Here is a 22,945-nt window from a genome sequence, read left to right on the forward strand (position 1 = left end):
GACCTGGAGAGGCCCTCTCCAGCAGGGTTTATAGGTGTCTTTACTTCCTCAGTGGCTAAAGATCTGGAACTCCTGTTTAATCTTGACTGACTGAGCCAATAATTGGTTCAATGAAGTAACTGAGAGATTGGTTGAAATGAAAACCAGCAGCCCCAGCAGCCTCGGCAGGACCCGGCTGGGAGAGCCCTGCTCTAGGTGCTGTAATCGAAAGTGGATTGGGATTTGATTACTTTTATTTTTCTTTATCATTATCAGACTGAATACATCATACCGCAGAACAGCTTCCTACACACTGTTTAACAATTGCAATTGGGACACCTTTCAAATGAGAGTGCGCCAAACTCCAGCCATGAAAACGTTCTCTCTTATCTTTAATACACATTACATTCTATATTGTGAGCACACTGTTTTTTCATGCTTTAAATATCCGATTCCTCCAGTAACAGACACGGTAGCATTTGCACAAGGTTTTCACACTGTCTCGCTCGCCAAAATTATCCTGCCCTCCTCCCCCTCCCTCTCCCCCCGGCTAGATGTCCGTGCAGCCGAAGATCAGAAAGTCTTCAGAGAACGTCTGCATAATCTTCAGGAAGTTGCTGCAGGCCTGGCTGTCGCAGTCTTCCTCGGACGGCCAAAACTCGATCCAGGACAGGGGGTCCAAGGGGTAGGTGTACCTGTGAGAGGACAGAGGAACGCCCGTCACACTTTCACTGTCTCAGTTCCTCTTCCACTGTCTTGTCTACACCAGTGCTTCTCAAATCCAGCACTTTTTTAAACCTCTCTGGACTGGAATGAGATCACATGGACTGCAGGCATTTTATTTAAGTATATACTACTTGCCTATTTCTTTATTTTAACTCGGTTCGACTAGCTCTATTGAATAATACTATTGTACAGGGCTGGTTGGTTAACTTGATTAGTTTTTTTTTTTTTTACTTCAGTTCATCCTCATTAGAACTGGTATGTAACGGAAACAGATCCAATAGATCTCTTACTTGAATCGCATATTTTCCACAGAGAGCATTCCTTCTTTTCCCATGATCAGGTAGTACTTGCCCTCTTGTAAGTTCACGTCGCTGCACGTTGCCTTTTTAATGAAGGTGACGACCGTTTCTTTTCGTACCCTGTCCAAGCCTGTTTGGAAAAGGAGAAGGGTGTCAGTTCTCGGTTCAGACTCGTTTTAACCTTTATTCAAACGGCCTTCGAATCTCTCGTACCCTTTTTAAATATGTCTTCCATTTCGGCTTTGTAACTAATAAAATGTCCTTCTTCACTGGAGGACAGAATCTTCACCTTGTACGCTGAAACAAAGACAAGAACAAAAATACAATTAAACATCACGGCAGGCTCCTTTCATTGAAATATTAACGGGTAAAAAAAAAAAAAAAACTGTTCTAGATACTGAATATTAAAGCATAGGAAACAGCAAGGCTTCAGCAGTAATACCAGACCGAGGCAGACAATGTACACAAAATACGCCATCAGGAATAATACTAACAGGATGTTAAATGCCCAAAACACATAGCTAATGGATTTCTTCCATCCCTTGCAGACAACTTATCCAGGATTAGTACTCTTGATATTAATAACAATAATTCAAATGCGATGAAAGAGTGTGATTTCACAGCTCCGGCAGAGGGCTGACCGTACCGTACTCGATGTCGGCTTTGCAGGCCACTTCTCGTCTGTTGTTCGCTGTGGAGGTCAGGCTCAGGTGAGGCTGCGTGTGACCGCATTGCACTGGGAACAGGGGGGGAGAGAGGGGGGGGGGCAACCAGACAGAGCGACACACTGAGGGCAGCAAGGCGTGTTATTACAAGTACTCGCAGCAGCATGGGGAGGTTTGCCACACGTGGGTACAGCGGCGTCAGCAGAGCACCCCGCGAACGGGACTGCCCTGTGTAATGAAGATGCATTGGGGTGGTGGCGCCCCCTTCAAACTTCGACTTGCAATGGAAACTTCGTATCCTTAACAAACAGCTTATCTAAGAGCAGCCATGTAAATGAATACAATCGACAATGAAGAGTAGAGCTTAAATTAATGTGAGTAAAAACGTGTTTACCGATAGCGCTGCGGTTATGGAGAGCGCTGACCCCTGCAGGTGAGATGAGGTAATGCGATGCAATCACACTGGCACTGCCTGTTCCGCACCAGCAGCAGCACTCACTGCCTCACTCACCCTCCATGCACTGGCACTCCGCACCAGCAGCGGCACTCACTGCCTCACTCACCCTCCATGCACTGGCACTCCGCACCAGCAGCGGCACTCACTGCCTCACTCACCCTCCATGCACTGGCACTCCGCACCAGCAGCAGCACTCACTGTCTCACTCACCCTCCATGCACTGGCACTCCGCACCAGCAGCAGCACTCACTGTCTCACTCACCCTCCATGCACTGGCACTCCGCACCAGCAGCAGCACTCACTGCCTCACTCACCCTCCATGCACTGGCACTCCTTCCCCTGGCACAGCTTCACCAGCTTCTCCTCTTCTATCGTGTACAGCTTGGAGCACTGGCGATCTGGCAGCCCAAGAGAACAGAGACAGCAGGGTTTACTGCACAGGGAACAGCTGATCTGGGCTGAGGCATGCCGATCTCAATATTATTGTATTGTACAGATACCATGTAGCTGTGTGCAAAACGGAATTAATGTCGCTCTCAAAAGTAAAGCGTTCTCTATTCTGTTTCTTTTCCATTATAAAGAGGTTGGACAATAAAACGTGGTGACCCTAAAACCAGCGGAGAAGCTCTGCCTTAAAGAGTTCCTAAGCAACTTCAACTACATGCCGATTAGGAAGGGAGTGAAGGCTTACCTGGTGCATGGAACTCAAAGACCTTGAAAAGGGCGGGGCTTGCCATGCCAGTCTTGAAGAGTTCCTGAACCCGGAACCCCACGCACAGGTATTGATCGGCTGGGATCTGGAGGAAACGGGAGAAACAGTGACACCTAGTGGCGGAGGCTGGAAGAGCTCTTTAGCAAAGTGAAAAAAGGATCTGTGTTCAAAGATCCAGAGACGCCAGTTTTTTTTTTTTACATTAATGACTCAAAATCGCTTTAATTATTATTCAAGACCCTGTAAAAACTGTATTAAACTCAAATCCTGTCCATGCAATTCATTTTCAGTTTCACTGTTTTCCACCGCGTATCCGCAGGAAACCGTTGCTCGAACATTGCTGAGCTGAGTCATTGATCCTTATCTAATTCTCAGTAGGGCTAAGTAGGTTGTTTGTACTGCACGGAAGAATACAGCAAACCTGCACCCAGGAATCCTCTCAGGAACACGACCGAGCGACACTGCAGCAAATCAGACTCGGTACCTTCTTTAACCAGCTTGCCATGCCTGCCAGCCTCTCGAAATCAGACCAGCAGAAAACACATACTCACGTATTCCAACTGAATGACAACGCGCCCGTCTTCAATGGCGTAGTCGGCAATCAGCTGATCCACGCCGCTCGCCAGCTGCAAAACAAAGAGAGCTCCCTGAGATCCCCAGTACTACAGTCATGTGTATTACACTCTGTGTCAAAAGGAGCCACTGCAACAGGCAGCGCTGAAAGCAGATCTCGTCCAGCGTCGGTGTATCTTTTTCAAAGAACGGCCTGCATGCACGAATCCAATGTCTTAATTGTCATCATTGTTTTTTCCTTACTGTGGCTAGGTCTTCCTGCACCGGCTCCATACCAGTCAGGAGGTAGATTTCCATGACGCTGAGGTCGGATTCAGAGAGGGCCTCATTCTCGCCAGGCACGTATCTGGGACGGACACAATGCTTTAAAAGACAGCGACCCCAGCACGGCTGGTTCCTCTGTAAGCCCATGTGAGTTTTTTGTTGCACAATAAACTTATCCTTCTCATGCAATTGTCTTTCTTGGACTTTACAAATGCATTGTGTGTGCTTGTGCACGGATGCCTATATCTCATTATATTATATTCTAGGAGCATGTGCTGTACAGTGTGCTCCATCAATTCGTGTAACTGCATGATAAGTGATAAGTGGTCCTCCTTATCCAGCAATCCATGACTGTATGACTAAGTTTAGAAAAGGAAACTACATGCATCTAACTCTGTGCTCCCGTCCTTCTAAAACGACCATGCATGTACTGTAGATGAAAGCATGCAGAGACGTGTGATCGCGCTGCTTTGTGACAGACAGAGAACTCACTTTGCACACGCTTCGATCCGACGTGTGGGCCCCGATCTCAGGGCACGGTCATCCTGTAAAACCTGAATCTTGAGATCGAACACACAGGAGTCGTCGGGGTCGCTGGTTTTGTAATAGACCGTCCTGAGCTACAGGAGGGAAAGGGTGGTATGAGAAGCAAGAAGGATCTCGATTGCTTTTAATAGGATCGCTTTGAAGGGTCTGCTTGACCCGCAGCGTTGTGACAGCAAACAAAAAGATCCATCGCTAAGGGGACCAGTTACAGTGTTGCGAGCGCTGTTTTGAAATCAAATTTTTATTTGAGAAATGAGATATACATAATGCATCAAAATGTTACTAAATTGAAATGTAATTTTAAAAGCCTTTATGAGCTCAAAAATAATAAATCAAATAATAATTTCGACAGCATGGCGCAGTACCTGGCCACCAGGTGGTGATGTCTGCTATGCCAAAATCCCATTTGAAGTACAGATCATAATGTTCAGCTTTACATGCGACTCGCAGTTAATGCACGTAGGAACCCCAAAGCGGACTGTCATTTTGCACAAGACAGAGAGGAGCTGACTGCACTTACATTGACTACAGACACCCCTTGGCTGCTGCCAGTGCTCACAATGACATCGTCTGCCTTGGTGACCTGGAAAGACAAGAAGCCGGGTCTCAGGTGACTTGCTACAGGCAGCACTTGTGGGCTAACGCAGCATACACTCCATTTACACACCTCAACTGGTTTTGCCAGTGGCTTTGCTTGAGTGAGCTCGAATCGTTGCAGGTCCCCCTGTTTCCTGTAGGCAGCGTTGATGACCATGTCTAGACTGGAGCACTTAGCCAGCAAGGTGTACTCTGTCAGGGCCTCCAGAGCGATGACTGTGTCCTGGGGAGACCCAGAAGGTAGAAGAGCAGAGAGTACAGAGATTGGGGTGCTGTCAGTTAGTGTGAAGACTGCTGACCTCCAGTGCGGAAGGCTGTTGGGTTTGAGTAGCTCAGCGGTTAGACTTGCAGTGGGTTCAGCGGAGAGCAGCTTGGTGGACAATCAATCGGTCATTTCAAATCATTTTTTATATAGCGCCTTTCACGGCGAGCCGTCTCCAATCGTTTCACAATCAAATAAGTCAAAGCGGCCTCTGAAAAGAAAAGCGCACAGTTCCTAATCTACTGCTGCTGAAAAGAGACAAGAAGTGCAGTGAAACGCCGCCAGGGCCCAGGCATACCTGCGTGGAGTAGAAGCCGCCCCCGTATTTCTGCTCGTCGGACAGCCAGGACACGATGGGGTTGCAGTAGGACACACTCCCGTACTGCAGGCTAGTCAGCAGGGCGTAGGACGTGGTCTCCACCATGCGAGCCGTGGCCTTGTTGGGCAGGAAGGAGTCCAGCGAGTCATCTTTCTCCTTCCACATCCGCAGCACAGGGGGTTCGCCTGGGCAACACAGCACAGGCTGGTCCGATTCATGCAAACCCAGTCGAACCCCTCGGACCATCCCTACTGCTCAACTTAGCCCTTGCGTCGTTCCCCGTTAACGGTTAAAAGCAGCGACGCCCCACCCTTGCAAAAGCCTGATGGTATAACTGCCTTTGTGTTTTACATCGTCGTCGCTGCTTAAAGAAAACTGCACCCAAGCAAACCCTTTTTCTATAATCCTTGCTACCCCCCGGGCCGGGTAACCCGCGGTCCTTGTGGCGGAGCTGCTGGAGATGCAGTGGGAGTGGAAGCAGTGTTGGCTCACCGCTCAGCCTCACTCCCTCCTTACCTTTGACTTGGGCATCTTTCTTCAGCTGTTCGAAGACGGAGTAGGCAGTCCTGTCCCCTTTTTCCCGCAGGACCAGTGCGTACGCAGTGATGGCCCGCGTGTAAACAGTCTTCACCTTCTTCACGTTGCTGTGCAGATAGTCTGTAGCCTTATAGACGGCATCACGAAACTCCTGATAACGAGCGAGACAAGCCAGTCAGGCCTCCAGCCCTGCCAGTGCGGTGAAGCAGGCCCTCCGTGGCTCACAGTGAAGAGGTAGCCAAGACTGTGTTACAATAGTAACTACACTGAGCTTGACGATCTTTTAATGTAATGGGATCCCGGTTTAACATCTTTCTTCACTGTGAGTTCACTCCTGAACTATGAGTGAATTTAAGAGCTGACTTTTACACAGCGTTGATGCTAGTTATTGCAAACTGATGGGATGCACTGTGGCACCCCCTGGTGGAACACAGTGAACTGCACCGTTGTGAAGCGCATCAAGAGGCAGCTACCAAATATAATGACTTGAACGAAACACCCCACCCCACCCCCTCAGTGATACTCTAACAAATCCTTTTCTACAAACCCTGCCCAAATTAACACTGTTGTCATCGTGGAACACCGGCGCGCTAGCAGTTCCCTCCCTTACCTGCAGGGGGCATGCTTTCATAGCCCTTTGAATTCCAATAGCAGTGAAGGCAGTCAGGTATATGGTTTGTTCGTCTGAGTTTGGTCCAGCGCCCTGCCATGAAGTTAAAAAAAAAAAAAAAAAAAAAGTTGATTTTTTTGCCCCCGTTAATCCTGTGTTTTATTATTATTATTATTTATTTCTTAGCTGACGCCCTTATCCAGGGCGACTAACAATTGTTACAAGATATCACATTATTTTTACATACAATTACCCATTATACAGCTGGGTTTTTACTGGAGCAATCTGGGTAAAGTGCCTTGCTCAAGGGTACAGCAGCAGTGTCCCCACCGGGGATTGAACCCACGACCCTCCGGTCAAGAGTCCAGAGCCCTAACCACTACTCCACACTGCTGCCCATTTTAAATAACAATGCATTCTAGAACAACGTAATTGCATTGGTTTTTATAAAGTATAGAATGGGTGTTTGCACTCAATATAAACACATTTACATTGCGCATCAGTTGAAGGTCATGCGTTATTTGTTGCCTGGGTTACCTTTATTTTGACAGGCTTGTACATGGACAGCTCCCTGAAGGACCCGTCTTGGTTCTGACATTTGCCTGTGAGCCAGAAGATGGTGTTACACACCGACATGTGATCCACCTGCAGGTACTGACTCACTTGCCCCAGAATCTTCACAACGAACGCCGTCAGCCTGGAACAGAAAGACTTCCCCTTTAAGATCCGTCTCACCGGATGGTGCTGTGGGTGTGCACCAAGTTAAAATCCACATGCATCCTGCAGGCTTTGCTAAAAAAATAAAATCCCCACTTCTTACTACAACGCCCCGCTGAGGTTTACATTTTGATGAGTTTAATACAAACCCTACACTATCATAAATCTAATGCAAACTGTAGGGCACAAAATGACAGCATTTCAATGTTTTGTTTTGTCCCCCGTTTTGGTTGCTACAGTAATGTGCAATGCAATAGTATGTATTCTTTTATTAAACAGCTCACCATGTGCTGGGCTCCCCCTCCTGCCACATGCTGTAAGAATAGTCTCCCTTATTCTGGAACGACAGAATGCTGGCGATGCCTGCAAAGAATCCAGGGAGGAGGAGTTTAGTGATCCTGCCTAGCAGGAGTCTAGCATGCTTTCACACACTAGATTTAGTCAGTTAAAAAGCTGCTGCACACATAGAGATGTGCTCTTCTACACATAAAAACTTGATCAGGTTTATCGCTGTAAGGCAGTTAAGAATAATCAAGACAATAGGAGAGAGAGATAGAGGGAGATGTATCGTTGCGTGATGCGCTGCAGTCTCTGCCCGTGAGGGGAGGTTAGACGCTCTGTAATGCAGACGTCTCTATTGCATGGCGGCTGGGAGGCTCTCTGGCTGCGTGCGTGGTGCCCATGATACAGAAACAGATGAGGGAGTCGGGCCGGCCCACCTTGCTTCAGCTTCCTGCGGAGCTCCAGTCGGTTGGTGAAGGAGTCCGGACCCAGCATTTCCCACTTCTCGCTCTTCTCCAGGAAGTGGAAGACGTAGTAGATGGGGGCGATGCTCATGAGCTCCGCCTCCCCGGAGCCGCGCGGCAGGCTGGTGAGCTGCTGCAGGCCGCTGGGTTTCAGCACGGTCGAGATCACCTCCCCCAGCAGCTCCCCTGGAGGGGGAGGACACAGGGATTTCAGAAACCAATGCATCTGCAGGGTGATTCAGAAACTCACTCCGCCTTCACCATGCCTACACGACTCTATCGAACCAATCAAAGCGCTTAAACATGGGAGCAGGATAGCCCCTGCTCTAGTGCGCCCCGCTGCGTCAGGAATAAACTGTTTCAAATACGGCTCCCTTAAAGTCTTTAATGTACCGTAAACCAGCATTATGCTGTGCAGTAGAGACATTACCGTTCACGCTGAGTGTGCGCTCCACCTTGGACCTGGGCACCTGGCCCCTAGGGCTCCTGTTCCTGAACTCCACCCTCCTCTTCAGGGGCCCTGAAACACAAAGCGAGGGGGTCGGATACAGAGAGAGCACACAGAGGCCACGCTGTCACACGCTGTGCCTCCCTGATTTATATCCACACTGCATGGGACTGAGTGTTAACGGGGAGCAGGTGTCAATGGGGTAAACTTTGGTTTTCAAAACCGTGGGGCAGTTTCTGTAGCTGGGGCATATCGTGATGAAATAAAAAAAAAAAAATAAACGTTCATTTCATTTATTCAAATAGAAAATATTTTTTATTGTATTGAGACCACAGACATCAGAAACAGAGTCACGATGGAGATATTTCACATGAAAAGAATACTTCTAGAAACAGTTAATTACTACCAGGCTCTGCTTTCTCCTCTCTGAGAGGGATCACCCATAATTACTCAGCACCTCACCATAGATACCCTGGGGGTCCAACGTTTCAGCGTCGGAGATTTCAGTTTTGATGCCTTCAGGCTGCAAGTGAAAAGTTAACAGGGAAACTGCCTTCAGTTGTATGAAGCAAAATCACAGCCTGATCCTAACAGAGGAAGATCTTTGAATTGCATCCACATTAAACAATGAGAGACTGTCTTAACGGGGAGCTGGTTAAGTCTGTATACACTGTACAGGTACAGTACATAAGCCAGGCATCCTAATTGCTAACACTAAATATCCCTGCCCGTACATCTCTGTGCGTCGGCTTGTCTTACCACAACTTTGAGCGTCTTCACCAGGATCTCGGAGCCCAGCTGGGAGCGCAGTGTGAATCTCAGGCGGTGCAGCCCTGTCTCCAGGGGCAGGATGGTGTGGGTGAAGGCTCTCACTGACAAGCCCTGGATGACACTGTACTCACAGGGGGTGATCTGGGTGGTCCCGGCCTCCGTCTTGGAGCCTTGGAAGAGGCAGATCCCCTCCTCGACCGTCAGAGTTACGCAGTACTGCCGGGAGAACACCAGTTCAAGATACACTCGGGCCGCCTCTCAGCCAGTTGTCTCTCCTTGTGACTGGCAGGATTAGAAGCCAGTCGCTAGGACCACTTCCTCTCCCCATGGTCTGAACCCAAGCCACATTGGTGGTAACTGACCCCAGGAATCACAAGCAGGGAAAATGTCTCTGCAAGCGTCCTATACATATCAATTCAACACGCATTCAAAGCACAGAAATTCAAATGCACAATCGAGACCCACACAGCGAACAGTTCTGCATTGCAGATGAGATGTATACGGAACCATATCCAGTTCTACTGTAGCAATCGCAAAGGTCTCTCTGGAACTAGCGCTAGTGAGATGGTTTGAGAAGTGTTGCAAGAAAGCGGGTAAAAGAGTTTGAACAGAGTAAAGAAACAGCACACCTTCTGCCCAGCCCAGCCCAGCCCAGCCCAGCATACTAAAGCCCTGGCTCACCTTGGAGCTCTCATCCCTGTAGTTGTAGACAGAGACCTGCAGCACCACCTGCTCGCCGCGCACCACGGAGTATGGCATGGGCACGTTGATGCTGGTCTGTTTGAAGACCCGCACCTTCAGAGGGTCAGCTTGGCAGATACCTGGGCAGGGGAGAGAGACAGAGAACAGAGAGGCTCGGGTGGAGTTTTGCAGGAAAGTATGTTCTAGACACTATCCCAGATCAGCCCTCTATCAAAGCCTATCAAACGCTTCCTGGCCCATCACAACAGAAACTGACTTGCAACAGGGAGTGCAGCTTTTACATCTTCCAGAAGACAGGGCAGGTGAGGTGTGCCGTTCTGCATCGGAGAGCCCCTGCCTGAGTGCTAGAGATGGCACCCCCTGTATGTCTGTATGTTTGTCTGCAGGTCTGCTGGGTTAATCTATCAGTTTCAGAGGCACAAATGGTCATACCATGCAATTATAAATTACGACACAGCTTAGTTTTTACCGTTGTTTGAAACTGCAACAGCCTTCATTTCCCAGGTTGTCAAAGAGTTAGGCAAGACTGTAGAGAGCGTCTTCGTTCCTGAGCTTGAACTGTCAGGAGGTTAGAGAAGAAGTATGAGGCGGCAGACACAAGGCTGTAGACTCGGTTTGTACAGCTGTAAATGCAAAAGTATGTGGGGGGAAAAACTACAAAGCGTTGTGTAATTCAGTGTGTTAACATTATTCAGCAGGCTTCATTCGACTTTACGAAGCACAATTAATGAATTCTATAGGGCGATGCAAAGCTTCTGGCCCTAGCTGTACTACTGCTGCTATTAATAATAATAATCTGATTATTACCTGATTTGATGGACCTCCCAGAGCCAGGTTTCAGGAAAGTAACTTCGGACCTGTGCGCTATCCAGTCCAAACATAGCGGCCAGCTCTGAATTCAGAAACACAACCCAGAAGGGATGCTGGTGACAATCCCTCCTTGTTACCCCCAGTACTATCTGGTACAGTTTATCACTGCCAGCTCCCTGGCCTTACAGAGAAACAGGCTCTTTTAAGAATTTCTTTTTCTATACACCCAGGATCTTCTCTTCTAGTCGAAAAAAAAAAAATCGAATGAATTGATTCATTTTATTTTAGTATTTCTAAATTTAGCACCGTTGATAGATTCAAGCGTTATAGATGTTTCGGAACACAAAATTAATAAATTAAGAGTTACAGCATGACCAGAAATGCTGGGTTTTTTCCTGCTTCGTTAACCCTACCAGAACACGTAAGATCTTCTTTAGGTTCTGGTTATTTTTTACCGTGAATAAGATAAAGGGGGGGGGCTTACCCATTCGCGCCAGGACGTATACTCTGTGGGACTCTTCCCGCAGCTTGTTGGCTAACTCGCAACACACTTTAAAGGCGTTCTTGCACTGCATCACTGTCTCAATTCTCTTAGCCCGGCTGTCGCAGGACTCCCTGATGGGATAACTGCGGGCTCCGTCCATGCAACAACGCTGCACTCGGGGGTCCTTGTAGGAGACTGGGCAGAGAAAGAGGAGTCACAGGGATGGGAATAAGACTCCTATTTCACAGCAGTTCCACCCATTCCAGGTTTTACAGCGAGCTTGATTAGCCACAGTGTGTAGGTAACAAGCTGAGGCGTGTCTTATTAAACTCGTAGTAAAACACGGAATGGATCAAACAGCTATGCAAGGGGAGTCTTGTTTCCATCTCTCTGTCAGTTTGCACATGCAATGCAATATGGATTTGAAAATAAGAAAAGTAGAGCATTTTTTTAAAAAAATTTGCAGGTTTCCCATGCTTTCCCAATGGTTGGTAAATTTATAAAAGTTGGCATAGCTTGTCATACCTTTCTGGGCTTTACAGTAGTTGCCTACAGTATGCCTCAACATGCTTTCAGCATGCTTTGTTAAACTTTACTCTAGCTATTTTTAGGGCAGCTTGTAAGCGTTTCTCTTTCTCCCCGGCAGGCTATGGAGTGTTCTTTATTAACAGGTTGTCTTCAATAGTGTTACGCTACTTAGGGTTCTGGTTTCTATTGTCTTGCCTTTCCTCTGGATTTCTGTTTTCAGATACAATGATCGTTCTGTCCTGGTGTTGTTTGCATTCGTGTCGCCTGCAGGGAAACAGACTTGCGTTATGTTAAAGAAAAAACTGCTATTACTTTATTTGTCAGAGCCCTCGAAACTAGCACAGAGCATTTATTCAGTTCAGTTGCTGTCTCTCGCCCATAACAGTTGTGGAGTTGGTTTCCTTCGAGGTATTAGCTGTTCGTTTTGTTTTGTTTTTAAATGGCTTGTTCTACTGCCTTCACTAACTCCTCGATTGCATTGCTCTAAACTCCATGGGCTGATTTCTCGTCACTTGCCTGTCTTGGTTTTTTTGTTGCGATTCACTGATCGCTTCGGCCTGTTGATGTCTGTGCAGAATTCCCCTGCAATGAAAACAGTGTTGCCTTACATACGTTCATTCTCATAGGTTCACTTGAACAAATATTGCTGCTTTTATAAAAAAAAAGAGCCTGTTTCAAAGGTTACAGTCATTTTACCATAGTTCAGTATGTTGGCCATGTTTCTGAATAGCCTCTCTGTGCTTACCTATGCTTTACCACTCTTCAATTCTGTTTTATTACACTTTAAGGTGGTATAAGGAACAGGGCGGCCCCCTTTCACCTGCGATCGGCCTGGTTGAGTACCTTTGGGGTCCCGGGCCTTGGCGGTGGCGTTGGTCATGAAGGTGAGACCGGCGAGGCGAAACACGTCCTCATTGTTAGCCCCCCCGCCTCCACCACAGCCCTGGTCACTTTGTTCCAGAACACGCATCACCTGAGATCAACGCACGCACACACACACCAATCAACGTGAGAGAACTGGAACACCTGGGGCTGTCGCACCAACGACTAGATCGGGGGGGGGGGGGGCGAGCCCTGGTCCTGAAGAGCCCTGAAGGGGCTTCTGGTCTTCCTTCCACCCAACTTCTCAATTACTTAATTGAACCAATTATTTTCTTAATTGGGTCAACACTAACCTTTTTTTTTTCAGGTCTTTAGTCATTGATCCAAAGATACCAGGACCAGGTTTGTGGCTCTCCAGGACCAGGTTTTGCCACCCCTGTACTACAGTATACAATGTAAGCTGAACACAATCCTAGTTCTGGTCCAGATACATTAGCTTCTAGACAAGATCAGTAAAAAAAAAAAATCTCTGAGCTATTAGCCTACACCCTTATTTTACCAAAAACTGGCTACATGTACAATACAGCTCTATATACCCCCTGCTCTGATTCCAGTTCTGCGTTATAAACCACTGTATTACAATGAGGGACAGGTGCTGTGTAATCATTTGAAATGACTCATATCTGCAGGCTATCATCGTGTTGCTGGGCTGCTGCAGGACGTGACGCAGAGCCCTGGAAGCACTCGCTCCTGGTCTGGGACTCGCCTTGGCCATGGAGTCCTTGCTTTTGCTGCGGATCCCATGGAGGGCACTGTCAGCAGCGGACAGTGCCACGTAGGAGTTCTGCTCTGCCTGGACCTTCAAGCTCATCCGATTCCCTGGCTGGTACTCCGATTCTGTACTTGACAGTTTCACCTGGAAAACATTGACGATCTCGTTTCAGACAGCGGCTGCACAGACAATATGGGCAAGCTTTATTTATTTTTTTTTCATGCTTTTTGCCTGTTGTGCCCTTTGGAACAAGATGTATATTGCATTCCTAACTTTAAAAACGACCATTCCTTTTAGTAGATATTAAAAGATTTGCAATGCTGAGGCTGTTTTATTTTATAGTGCCGAAATATTTTACCCACTGATTTAAAATGTCTATTTTTTTTTCCCCCTTTCACCACAGCAATTCCCCACACAGCTCAGGAGAACTGAAGGCTCAGCGGGCGTCCTGCGATCTCACAACCAAGCCTATTGGAGCTTTACCCTGGTAATCTGACATTTCAATGGGTCTTCTGTAAAGAGACCTTGTGAAATACGCAGCAGAACTGCCACACCTGCTGGTTGTTGACACACTTCTCCACAACGTCCAGCCAGATGGAGTCAGCGACTAGGTCCGCCATGCCCTCCCCAGTGATGATGTAATACACCAGGAGGCGGGCCGAGGGCACCATGTCACCGGTCACCCTGAAGTTCAGGTTCTGAGAGTTGGACTCTCCGATGCGACTTATAGAGTCAAACTTCACTATCTTGCCCTTGGAGATCACCTGGAAACAAAGAAATGGGTCCCATCAGGAATACGGGACTACCTGAAGCCCCACACCTGTGAGAGCCCCCACCCACCCCCAGGTTTAGATTGCTGGTCTCCCTTAATTGAGGGGTTAGTATTACAAAGTATTACATAGTAAAGGGAACCCAGTTTATTATTATTACTTATCTGTTACTTTGTCATTTTTTAAAAATGCACACTTCTTGCTGTTTTAAACGACATGTAAAGCGCTTGGAGACACTGTGGTATGAAAGGTGCCCGCCTGCTTGTATGACTTACCCTGCACACCCCTCAGTCCTTCACCAGGCTTTGTTAAACCTGCTAAACATCCCGAGTGCAGGAACAGTAATGAACGACAAGCATGGTCTTAAAAATATACCCATTGAAAAAGGGCAGTGTTGCATGATACGCTGCCGGCACGGATTCTGTCCTGTTCCCTGTCCTGAGACGAGATGAGGTTAAAAGCTCTGAACCCACGAATGCAGAGGAGCCCTGCCCTTTTTGCATTGAGGTTGAGATGCTCGCTCGCGGTGTGTCAGGTCGCCGGTCCGAGCCCAGCCTCTGCCCTGTTAGAGCAGCTGCAATGTTATGCCACGGCAATACCACATGGCAGTGATGCATCAGGACCACTGTGCAATAGCGGCTACAAAGCCAGCCGTAGTGTTGAAATTGCTGCTAACGGCTACCTGTTCTGCAGAGGTTTTCATCTTGATAACTACTGTATAAAACTTTGTAAAAAAAAAAAAAACGCTCCGTTAGAAACACTGCAAGCGACTGCACAAGTTTGTCATTGCATTCATTTAGGTTAGTGTTTGTGAAATGCTAATGCAATGTGTACTCCTACCTGGTAGCTGTAGAATTTGACCTTATTTTTGTAGGGGCTGGGGAAGTAGATGTTGATGCTGACGTACTCCCCGACGTGCAGCTGTTTGCGCTGGGAGGCCCAGTCGAGGTAGAGGTAGCTGCTGCTGAGTGATTTGTACGCCACGGCCTCATATGTACGCACAGCCCGGTTCTCTTCAGGGAGGCTACTGTCTTCGGTCTCCAGCTGAGTTAGAAATCACGTGAGCCCATGTTAAAACCCTCTCACTGGGACCCCGTCGCACCCCGAAACCCACACCCCAACTGCAAACGTTTCTACTGTATAAATAAGACCAATGAATGTTTCATACATCTGAATTCAATCGTGACTTTTTAAAATAATCCGACAGATCTTAAAACAGTAACCTGTATGTAAAGAAAGGACCCTATTTTTCTGACTGAGGATATCCCTCGAAGCATATCCTTGGAAATGTAGGATATGCTATAGAGGAGTATGTCACAGCCTTGACATGCATCTAATGAACCTTGTAACACTAAGCCACTTTGTGGAGTGGAAGTTGGTTTCAGGAGACTAGGTTTCAGGTCACTGCACAGCATACCAGGGTAGACTTGTGGCTCCATTTCAGCCAAGCTCGATACAGCAAAGTTGCCTCAAACCCGATCTCTCCCGGTCTCCTGGAACCAGGTTTCAAGCCACTATGCATGCAAATTGAGCTTCTCAGGGTTTGGCAGTTGTGGTGCTCCTGACCGTGAACTCGATCTTGGTGGCGGTGGAGGGGATGTTGATGACGAAGAGCGCGGTGCCGTCCTGCACGCTGGTGAAGCGGAGTCCCTCCGTGGAGCCGTCCGAGATGATCTGCGTTTCCTCGTGCCCTTCGCTGAACGCAGATGCCCGCAACCTGACCGGGACCTTCCCCATGTAGTTACCCTGATGATCCTTCACCTGAGCCTGCCGGACACACACAGGAGAAGGGGTGGCGAAGGGGTGAGGTCATGAAAATCCACAGCCGTGCAAAACATAAAAGAGGGGGAATCATCTTCCAACGCTTACAGCCACAGCACATTAAAAAAAAAAAAAAAAACAACAGTGTACAATTGCTTTTTACCACGTTCAGAGTGCTTGCTTTGGAGTTACACTGACAAACACTGCTTGTCCAAACATTTGTCTAATAATTAATTAACCTGTTTTTTTTTTGTTTGTTTGTTTTTTTTGGACTTCTGTATCCCGCTGGATATTTCAGTGAGATTGCTGCCTGCTGTACATCACCCACTCAGTGGTTCAGATGGCAGCCAGCTCACTTACCCTCAGATAGTAGGGCAGTCCGGGCTTCATAAACAAGGGGGTCGCCACCATGTTGATTGAGTACGGAGAGATGACGAACTTCACGCTGTCCAGCTCGCCCTCCTCGGAGATCCCGTCTAGGAACACACAGCAAGGGGAGCTATGGGTTTGCTCATCAGTATACTGCATGTAGGGAGTGTGGCTCAGTGCTCTGCCTCAGCTGAGCTGCCTGTTTAGAACTGTCACGACACAGCCATGTGCATAGCCAAAGGTTTGCAGATACTTATTTGAACATGGGTTGAAAGCTGAGGCAACACAAAGCCACTTTATAGCTTGGAACTTGGTTTCAGGAGACTGTAGGTTTCAGGCCACTGCACGGCACACCAGGGGAGACTTGAGGTTTGATACAGCGAAGTTGCCTCACACTAGCTCTACTGGAACCAGGTTTCAAGCCACCATTCCTGATTGGAGCGAAGCCCTCTGCCAGGTTCTGATTCATGATAACCCTGAGGGAAAGTCCAGCACTGTTTAACTGGTACTTTGCTGGTTATGCTGGTTCAGGAGACTCAGTACTGGTTGAAGAGCTGCCGACACAACTGACCCATGAGAAAAAAGGTCCATTAAAAACCCCTTTACTGAAAAGTTCCAAAGTCAACTTGCTGAACTCAATGTCTGTTGTAATCTGCTAATTGAATATATTTGCTGTTTTGGGATTGTAGTTCCCAGCTCTTAACTGGTCACCAGTTCAACAGCAGTTGCTGTGATTTTCATCAGGGAATTGACCTTGTTGATTCATTATCAGTTAAGCCTTGATACAGCTTCACCCAGCGTTCATTCCCCCCACGCTCAATCAACCAAATAAAATGTGTGAGATATCCCCAAATTGTTTTAACAGTTTCAATTTGCTTAATCTCTGCGTGGATTTGGGATTCGGTGTGTTTTTACCGGTAGATTCGAGCACAGCGACTGCAATGTAAAGGAAGCTCCCATCCAGGTCCTCCAGGCTGCTGATCTTCAGAGCGGGTAGAGTAGCCAGGGCTGTCTTTGTGTTAAAGACCACTTCCACCTTCCCCTGCTCCATCTGGAGAGGCACAGGAGGAGATACACTTACTACCTTTTGTGTTACAAGATTTTTTTTCATGCCAAACTCAATCTGGTTTTCGATGGAATCAATGCAAACCAATTTCAATTGTATGCCCGACTTGATAACTCCCAAGCTGGCTAACGACCTATTTTATTATTAAAAAAAAAAGAAGTTATTTTAAATAACTGCTAATAAAACCTTTTAAAAAATATGTTAATTAGCTAAAAAGATATACACTTAAAAGGTGTGCCTTAAAAGTGGGACAAGTTTGACATAACGGTAAATAAAATCCACAAAGCCTGCCCACTCTATGCAGGGATGGAAATAAGACTCCCATTGCATTGCAGTTTGATCGACTCCTGGTTTTACTAGGAGTTTAATAAGACGCACCTGAGCTTGTTACCTGTACACTGGGGCTAGTCGAGTTTGTCGCAAAACCTGGGTCGGGTGAAACTGCTATGCAAAAGGAGTCTTATTTCCATCCCTGTTAGGAGGCAATGTATCAGACCTAAGGGATGCATGTTCTGTGTGTGTCCTCTTACCAGTACATGCTGCACTGCCTGTGGTATCATGTTGGTAGTTTTCCCTTTAATAATCCCATAGCGGATAAACACGGACATCGGTGCTTCATGGAAGTAGCTGCCAGAGTAACAACGGTACACAAGGGTAAGTCTTTTTTGATGCTGGGATTTATATTATAAATAAGTTGAGGGCTCATCATTCTGCTACGGTGTAATATCGTACTTTCAAAAGACCGAATGTATTTTTTTTTTTTGGCGTGCCCAATTATTTAACCCGTCTCTTTCTGTGTTCTCTCGTCACGGCAACCTTCGATACAAAATCTCAGGAGAGCTGAAGGGCAGTGGGCGTCCTCCGATCCCACAAACAGGACAGCTCACCTGTATCCCACAGCTGCCGGCCTTCAGAGAACAAAGGCCAGCCCTGCAGACGCACTTTGGAAAATGATCAAAATCACCATCTGTCTGTCTGTTTTGTTTTGGCGCGCCTGTGTGCCCACTCACCTGGACTGGACTGTGAATTTGAAGTTTTCAAACTGCTCATAGCAGATAAAGCTGGATTGCGGCTGGATTGTAACAGAGAAGCTGGGCAGAGCTGCAGAGAATGGAAACACGCTGGTTAGGACTGAGAGCGGGACCACACTTACTGCTGAGGATACAGGACGCTGTTCTGAACTTTCTAACTGTAGTCGTTTTTACAGAGCGAGAAGCATTTTATTTGCTTTGAAAATGTGCCTTTGCCTTCGCACTTGATTCAAAACTAGATACTATGGTACACTGCGCTTACATTTAATACTTATTGATAACGTTTACAAAACAGTGCTGTAAAGTATGATAAACTGAAGAGGCACATTTTCCACAGTCAACCTTAGATATTGAAAGGTTATGTACCCTAAACACTTTATAAGGTATTGGGAAAATTGAACTATTTCATGCATGAAATATACAAAATTGCTGAAAAAAGTAGTTTTGGACTAAATATATTTTTCATTGACTTTTGTTCAACAGAGAAAAAAACTGAAAAAATGAGGTGATCATGCATATTTGCCTCTTCCACATGTCCCCCCTATAAAGACTAGAAGATTTTGTTTGTGTCCGTCCCTATATGACGTCGCCGTGCATGAAAGGGTTAATTGGGGATCCAGTTAAAACAAATAAACAGAAAGGATTACGTTTTCCGTGGTTAGTATCACAGTTCTCATTGTAAAGGTACCATATTCTTTGACTTCGAATTCCGCAGTAGCAGAGGTGGTGAAGTCACTGGTATAGGTGGCATCGATTTTCCAGACTCCGTACCTAGAAGAGAAAACAGGAGAGGCGAGATTCTCATCCAACGAAAAGCTGCGTCAAAAAATATGAATTCAGCTTCCAGGTCTCTGATAGTGCAACGCTATAAAGTGTCCCCTCTCCTCCATGTTGGCGCGCAGATATTAAGAGTCCCCCAGCACTCTTTTGCGTCGGACACAGTAAAGCGGAGTGGCACAGCCCTTGAATAATTTCACAAATCAACATAACACTGTCACGCCGAGCTGCTGGGAAAGGTACTGACAAAAAGCTTGGGAAATGGATCTTAATTGGAGATTTTTCTTTTTCCATCTTACTTAGGCTTGAGAGGGATCTTAAAATCCGGCAGGGATATGATCCCAGTAACATCTTTTTCTTCCACTATGTCCACTTTCACTGCATCTGGATCCTGGACAAAAACAAACAAACAACATTGGGATTCAATGTGGAATATGATTTAATTGTAAAGCCCTAAGTACTGGTACTGTTATAAAATTGATAATAAACAGCGACCAAAAATAATGAATCTAATCTTCCCCCAGCTCTCCTGAAACCCTGCCTGAGCTGGGCTACGGAACCCAGGTCAGCTTAAAGAACACAGCCAGTCTTCTCTTGGTCATTTGAGCTCACACCACCAACAGATAAAGGCGCCGCTAGCGCATACACACCATGAACGTGACAGTAATGGGTCTGTGTGCCGGCCTCAGTTCTTCATTCAGAGAGAAGATTCGGATTTTCACTGGAAACGGAAGGCAAGCAAATACAGATAAATAAATCAATACAGGACGCGGCCATTGTACAACGAACAGATAGACAGACAGATAGATATAGATAAACAGATTGATAGAGACAGACAGACAGACAGACAGACAGATATAGACATATAGATAGATACAGACAGACAGACAGACAAACAGATAGCTTGATAGATTGATAGATGGGTAGACAGGTAGATAGATAGATAGATAGACTGATAGATGGGTAGACAGGTAGATAGATGGATAGATGGGTAGACAGGTAGATAGATGGATAGATAGATAGATAGATAGACTGATAGATGGGTAGGCAGGTAGATAGACAGATGGATAGATAGATAGCTAGATTGATTGATGGATTGATTGACAGATTGATTGATTGGCAGATTGATTGATTGATTGATGAAGTGTATGTGAATGTCCTACCAGACTGCTCAGGGGTGTAAAAGGGCTTGTCTGTCTGAATGAAGAGGAATCCATTCTGGTGAGACACAGTCAGCATCTCCACCTTGTTGAGGTCACTTGACAGCGCCTCCAGGTACACAAAGGATCTCAGGGCGTCGTCTTTGGGAAAGTCTTGGGGCAGCAGCTATCGAGAAGCAATGATAGAAACAGACAGACAGGCTTTTGTATATAATTCAAACCTACAGCAGGGGGTCCTGCTGGCCTCAGAGGACGCCAGGTGACCCTGGACAGGTACCTTGAGTGTGGCGGAGTTCTGGTAGCGGTTGGCTGCGTTGAGCGTCACCGTGTCTGTGGCGAAGGTCTTCTTCTTGTCCGGGTAGCTCTTGATGGACAGAGTTAACTTGGACTCGCTCTTGTACCCGAACAGCTGGACCACCACCCGCTCCGAGGCGTCCACGCGCAGGATTCTGGGGGCCGTGATGAGGTACCTGCCACGTGGGTGGGTGAATATTCAGTTTACAAACTTTCAGAAAATGATAGGGTAACATAGTGCGCCAACACACAATAAACTACGCATTCGGTAACTTTTCTTATTCATGTCAAAATGTACTGGTATTTATACCCTTATAAAAAAATTGCCATGGTATTTTTGCATGGTAATTTTGCAGGTTTCCCATGCACTCCATGGACTTATAACATATGGATTTATCATCGTTTACCATGTTTTTTAATATGCTTTACCATGCCTCTCTGGGCTTTACAGTGCTTACCTGCGCTTTACCATGATTCCACTGTGCTTCATTATACTGTAGCGTGCACGGGGGAAGGCGCAGTAGGGCTGGTAGGTGACGTAATCACACACAGAGACATAAACCCGATATACGCTCCTTGCAAAGGAGCCGTATCTTTTGTACAGCGGTATCGGCGCTATGCTTCAGTGTGAGATCCGCCCTCCGCCTGTGTGCGGTTTTTCTCGCTCTGTGTGATGCGCCTGCCTGCGGGAATCGAGGGACGCTACAATACTTTGCTGTGCTTTTACTATGGGAGTAGACAAGGTGTAAGTCACAGAGAGGGAGATGAAGATTCGTAGACTGTTTGTGAACTGAGAGCTGGTTTTTATTATGCAGCGCGGATGCTAGATACTTAATACAACTGCACATACTTTTAATTCGGGACACTATGGAGCATGTGACGAGCCTTACTGACCAGCTTCATGTGCGCTCTCTCTCTCTCTCTCTCTCTCTCTCTCTCTCTCTCATTTTGTAAAAGTATAATCATTTTTTTATTATTATTTAACAAGTATCTCTAGGCAGTAAAAAGAAAATAAAACAAATAAATTCGCCAATAGGCATACTTACGTTTTTTCTTGGGCATTGGTCCCCCTCCAGTACAGTAAAAGACTAAGAATACCCAAAAGCTTCATTGCTGGTCAGACGCAGGCTGTATGGGACTGAAGCGTTTACTGGAACTGCACGGGCTCTCCAGAATCCAGTTAAAACCTGGCGTGTTTGTTGACATGGCCTTCATTGTGTACTTCCAGTTAATATCACCACTGACCCCACACAACCTTCAAATGGACAGCAATACAGACAACTATGGATTAAAAAAAATAGATCTATTGAATTGTGTGTTCAGCTTCAGAGGAGCATCTTATCAAACGCTTCACACAGTTTCAATGCATTACCTACCGTCCTTAATGACTATACTAGCATAAACTGCTTCTGATAAGACTCCCTCAGCGTTGTGCGGGCTCCAGTGCGTAACATGATGCCCGCTCGTCCCCACCTCACTTCCCAACAGACAGCGTAGAAGGAGTCTTTTCAGAAGCAACGTTTAGCTGGAGTAGTTACTAAGCACAGATAATAATGATCTATGCTGAAGCAACACTATTGAATCATACAGAACACGCATGTTATAGGATATTAAACACACCATAAATTAAAATGCAGATGGTATACGTGTTATTAATTGTGAGTCACCCAACTGCGTACCAAGTCACAACAGCGGCAGTCTGTATGCCTTGAGTAGAATTTAAACTTTCATCCACCAATTAGAAAGGTCCTTTAGAAAGCATAGCCACACGGTAGTTGAGAGTGAAACAATTAAGATATAATGTCTAGCTTTTTAAAAAGTATCAGCAATGAGAAATTTAAAGAAACTGTATATGAATCTGAATTTTAAAGACTATTAAAGTTGCAGTAAAGGCACGGTTGATGAAATCGGGGAATAATGGGCTTGTCTCTGCGGCGCGGTCAACTACCTGACGTTAATGACCTCTAGTCAGGAGTGCTATTGCGTAAAGCGAAATAAAAGACGATGTCATTAAAGTACACAGTGGATTTACGGGAAGGGTCAGTCAACAGAGACAAGGACAGGATAGCTTAGAGGGGCTGGGTGAAGAGTCACATAGCAAAACGTTTATAGAACATGGGCTGGATTTATCAAACGTTTACCACTAGACTAATTGCAGCCTTTATTTTAAAAATGAAACAAACTGTTACAGAACTGGCAAGATTAAAGCTTAGCTATGCTTTACCCAGGTTTTTATTTATTCTAGTTTAGTTTGCTTTGCTATGCTTTTACCTCAGTAAACTATTAAGGTTTTAAAAAAATGGGAGCAAGCAACCACTTGCTTTAAAATAGTGCCAAATATCAGAATACATCTTGCAAGAGGGTAATAATT

The 22,945-nt window shown here is 46.3% G+C and overlaps 1 protein-coding gene across 3 annotated transcripts; it reads right to left on the minus strand.

Annotated features, from left to right (window-relative positions):
* Positions 1 to 354: 354 nt before the first annotated feature.
* LOC117396959 (complement C5-like) lies at positions 355 to 22,410 on the minus strand. Of its 3 annotated transcripts, XM_058986799.1 has the most exons (42): positions 22,254 to 22,410; positions 21,621 to 21,855; positions 20,558 to 20,750; positions 20,284 to 20,446; positions 19,771 to 19,841; positions 19,420 to 19,511; positions 19,032 to 19,114; positions 18,323 to 18,413; positions 17,843 to 17,939; positions 17,162 to 17,297; positions 16,238 to 16,353; positions 15,683 to 15,883; positions 14,957 to 15,160; positions 13,901 to 14,110; positions 13,341 to 13,490; positions 12,596 to 12,725; positions 12,269 to 12,334; positions 11,948 to 12,016; positions 11,225 to 11,419; positions 10,738 to 10,822; positions 10,400 to 10,488; positions 9,910 to 10,049; positions 9,217 to 9,444; positions 8,920 to 8,980; positions 8,440 to 8,529; positions 7,983 to 8,195; positions 7,548 to 7,626; positions 7,084 to 7,243; positions 6,547 to 6,639; positions 5,916 to 6,087; positions 5,379 to 5,584; positions 4,889 to 5,041; positions 4,742 to 4,804; positions 4,168 to 4,295; positions 3,655 to 3,757; positions 3,390 to 3,464; positions 2,818 to 2,923; positions 2,441 to 2,524; positions 1,651 to 1,740; positions 1,218 to 1,301; positions 996 to 1,134; positions 355 to 674 (listed from the first exon to the last, which is right to left on the minus strand). In XM_058986799.1, the coding sequence occupies exons 2-42, from the start codon at positions 21,683 to 21,685 to the stop codon at positions 530 to 532; spliced, it is 5,118 nt and encodes a 1,705-aa protein (XP_058842782.1). In that variant the 5' UTR covers positions 21,686 to 21,855; positions 22,254 to 22,410; the 3' UTR covers positions 355 to 529. The 3 variants fall into 3 exon arrangements, with proteins under 3 accessions (XP_058842782.1, XP_058842784.1, XP_058842783.1); XM_058986801.1 differs by lacking the exon at positions 11,225 to 11,419 and having other exon boundaries at positions 22,254 to 22,409; XM_058986800.1 differs by lacking the exons at positions 21,621 to 21,855; positions 22,254 to 22,410 and adding an exon at positions 21,033 to 21,184.
* Positions 22,411 to 22,945: the final 535 nt, after the last annotated feature.

Source organism: Acipenser ruthenus, chromosome 15 (genome assembly GCF_902713425.1).
Source record: "Acipenser ruthenus chromosome 15, fAciRut3.2 maternal haplotype, whole genome shotgun sequence".
Classification (NCBI taxonomy): domain Eukaryota; kingdom Metazoa; phylum Chordata; class Actinopteri; order Acipenseriformes; family Acipenseridae; genus Acipenser; species Acipenser ruthenus.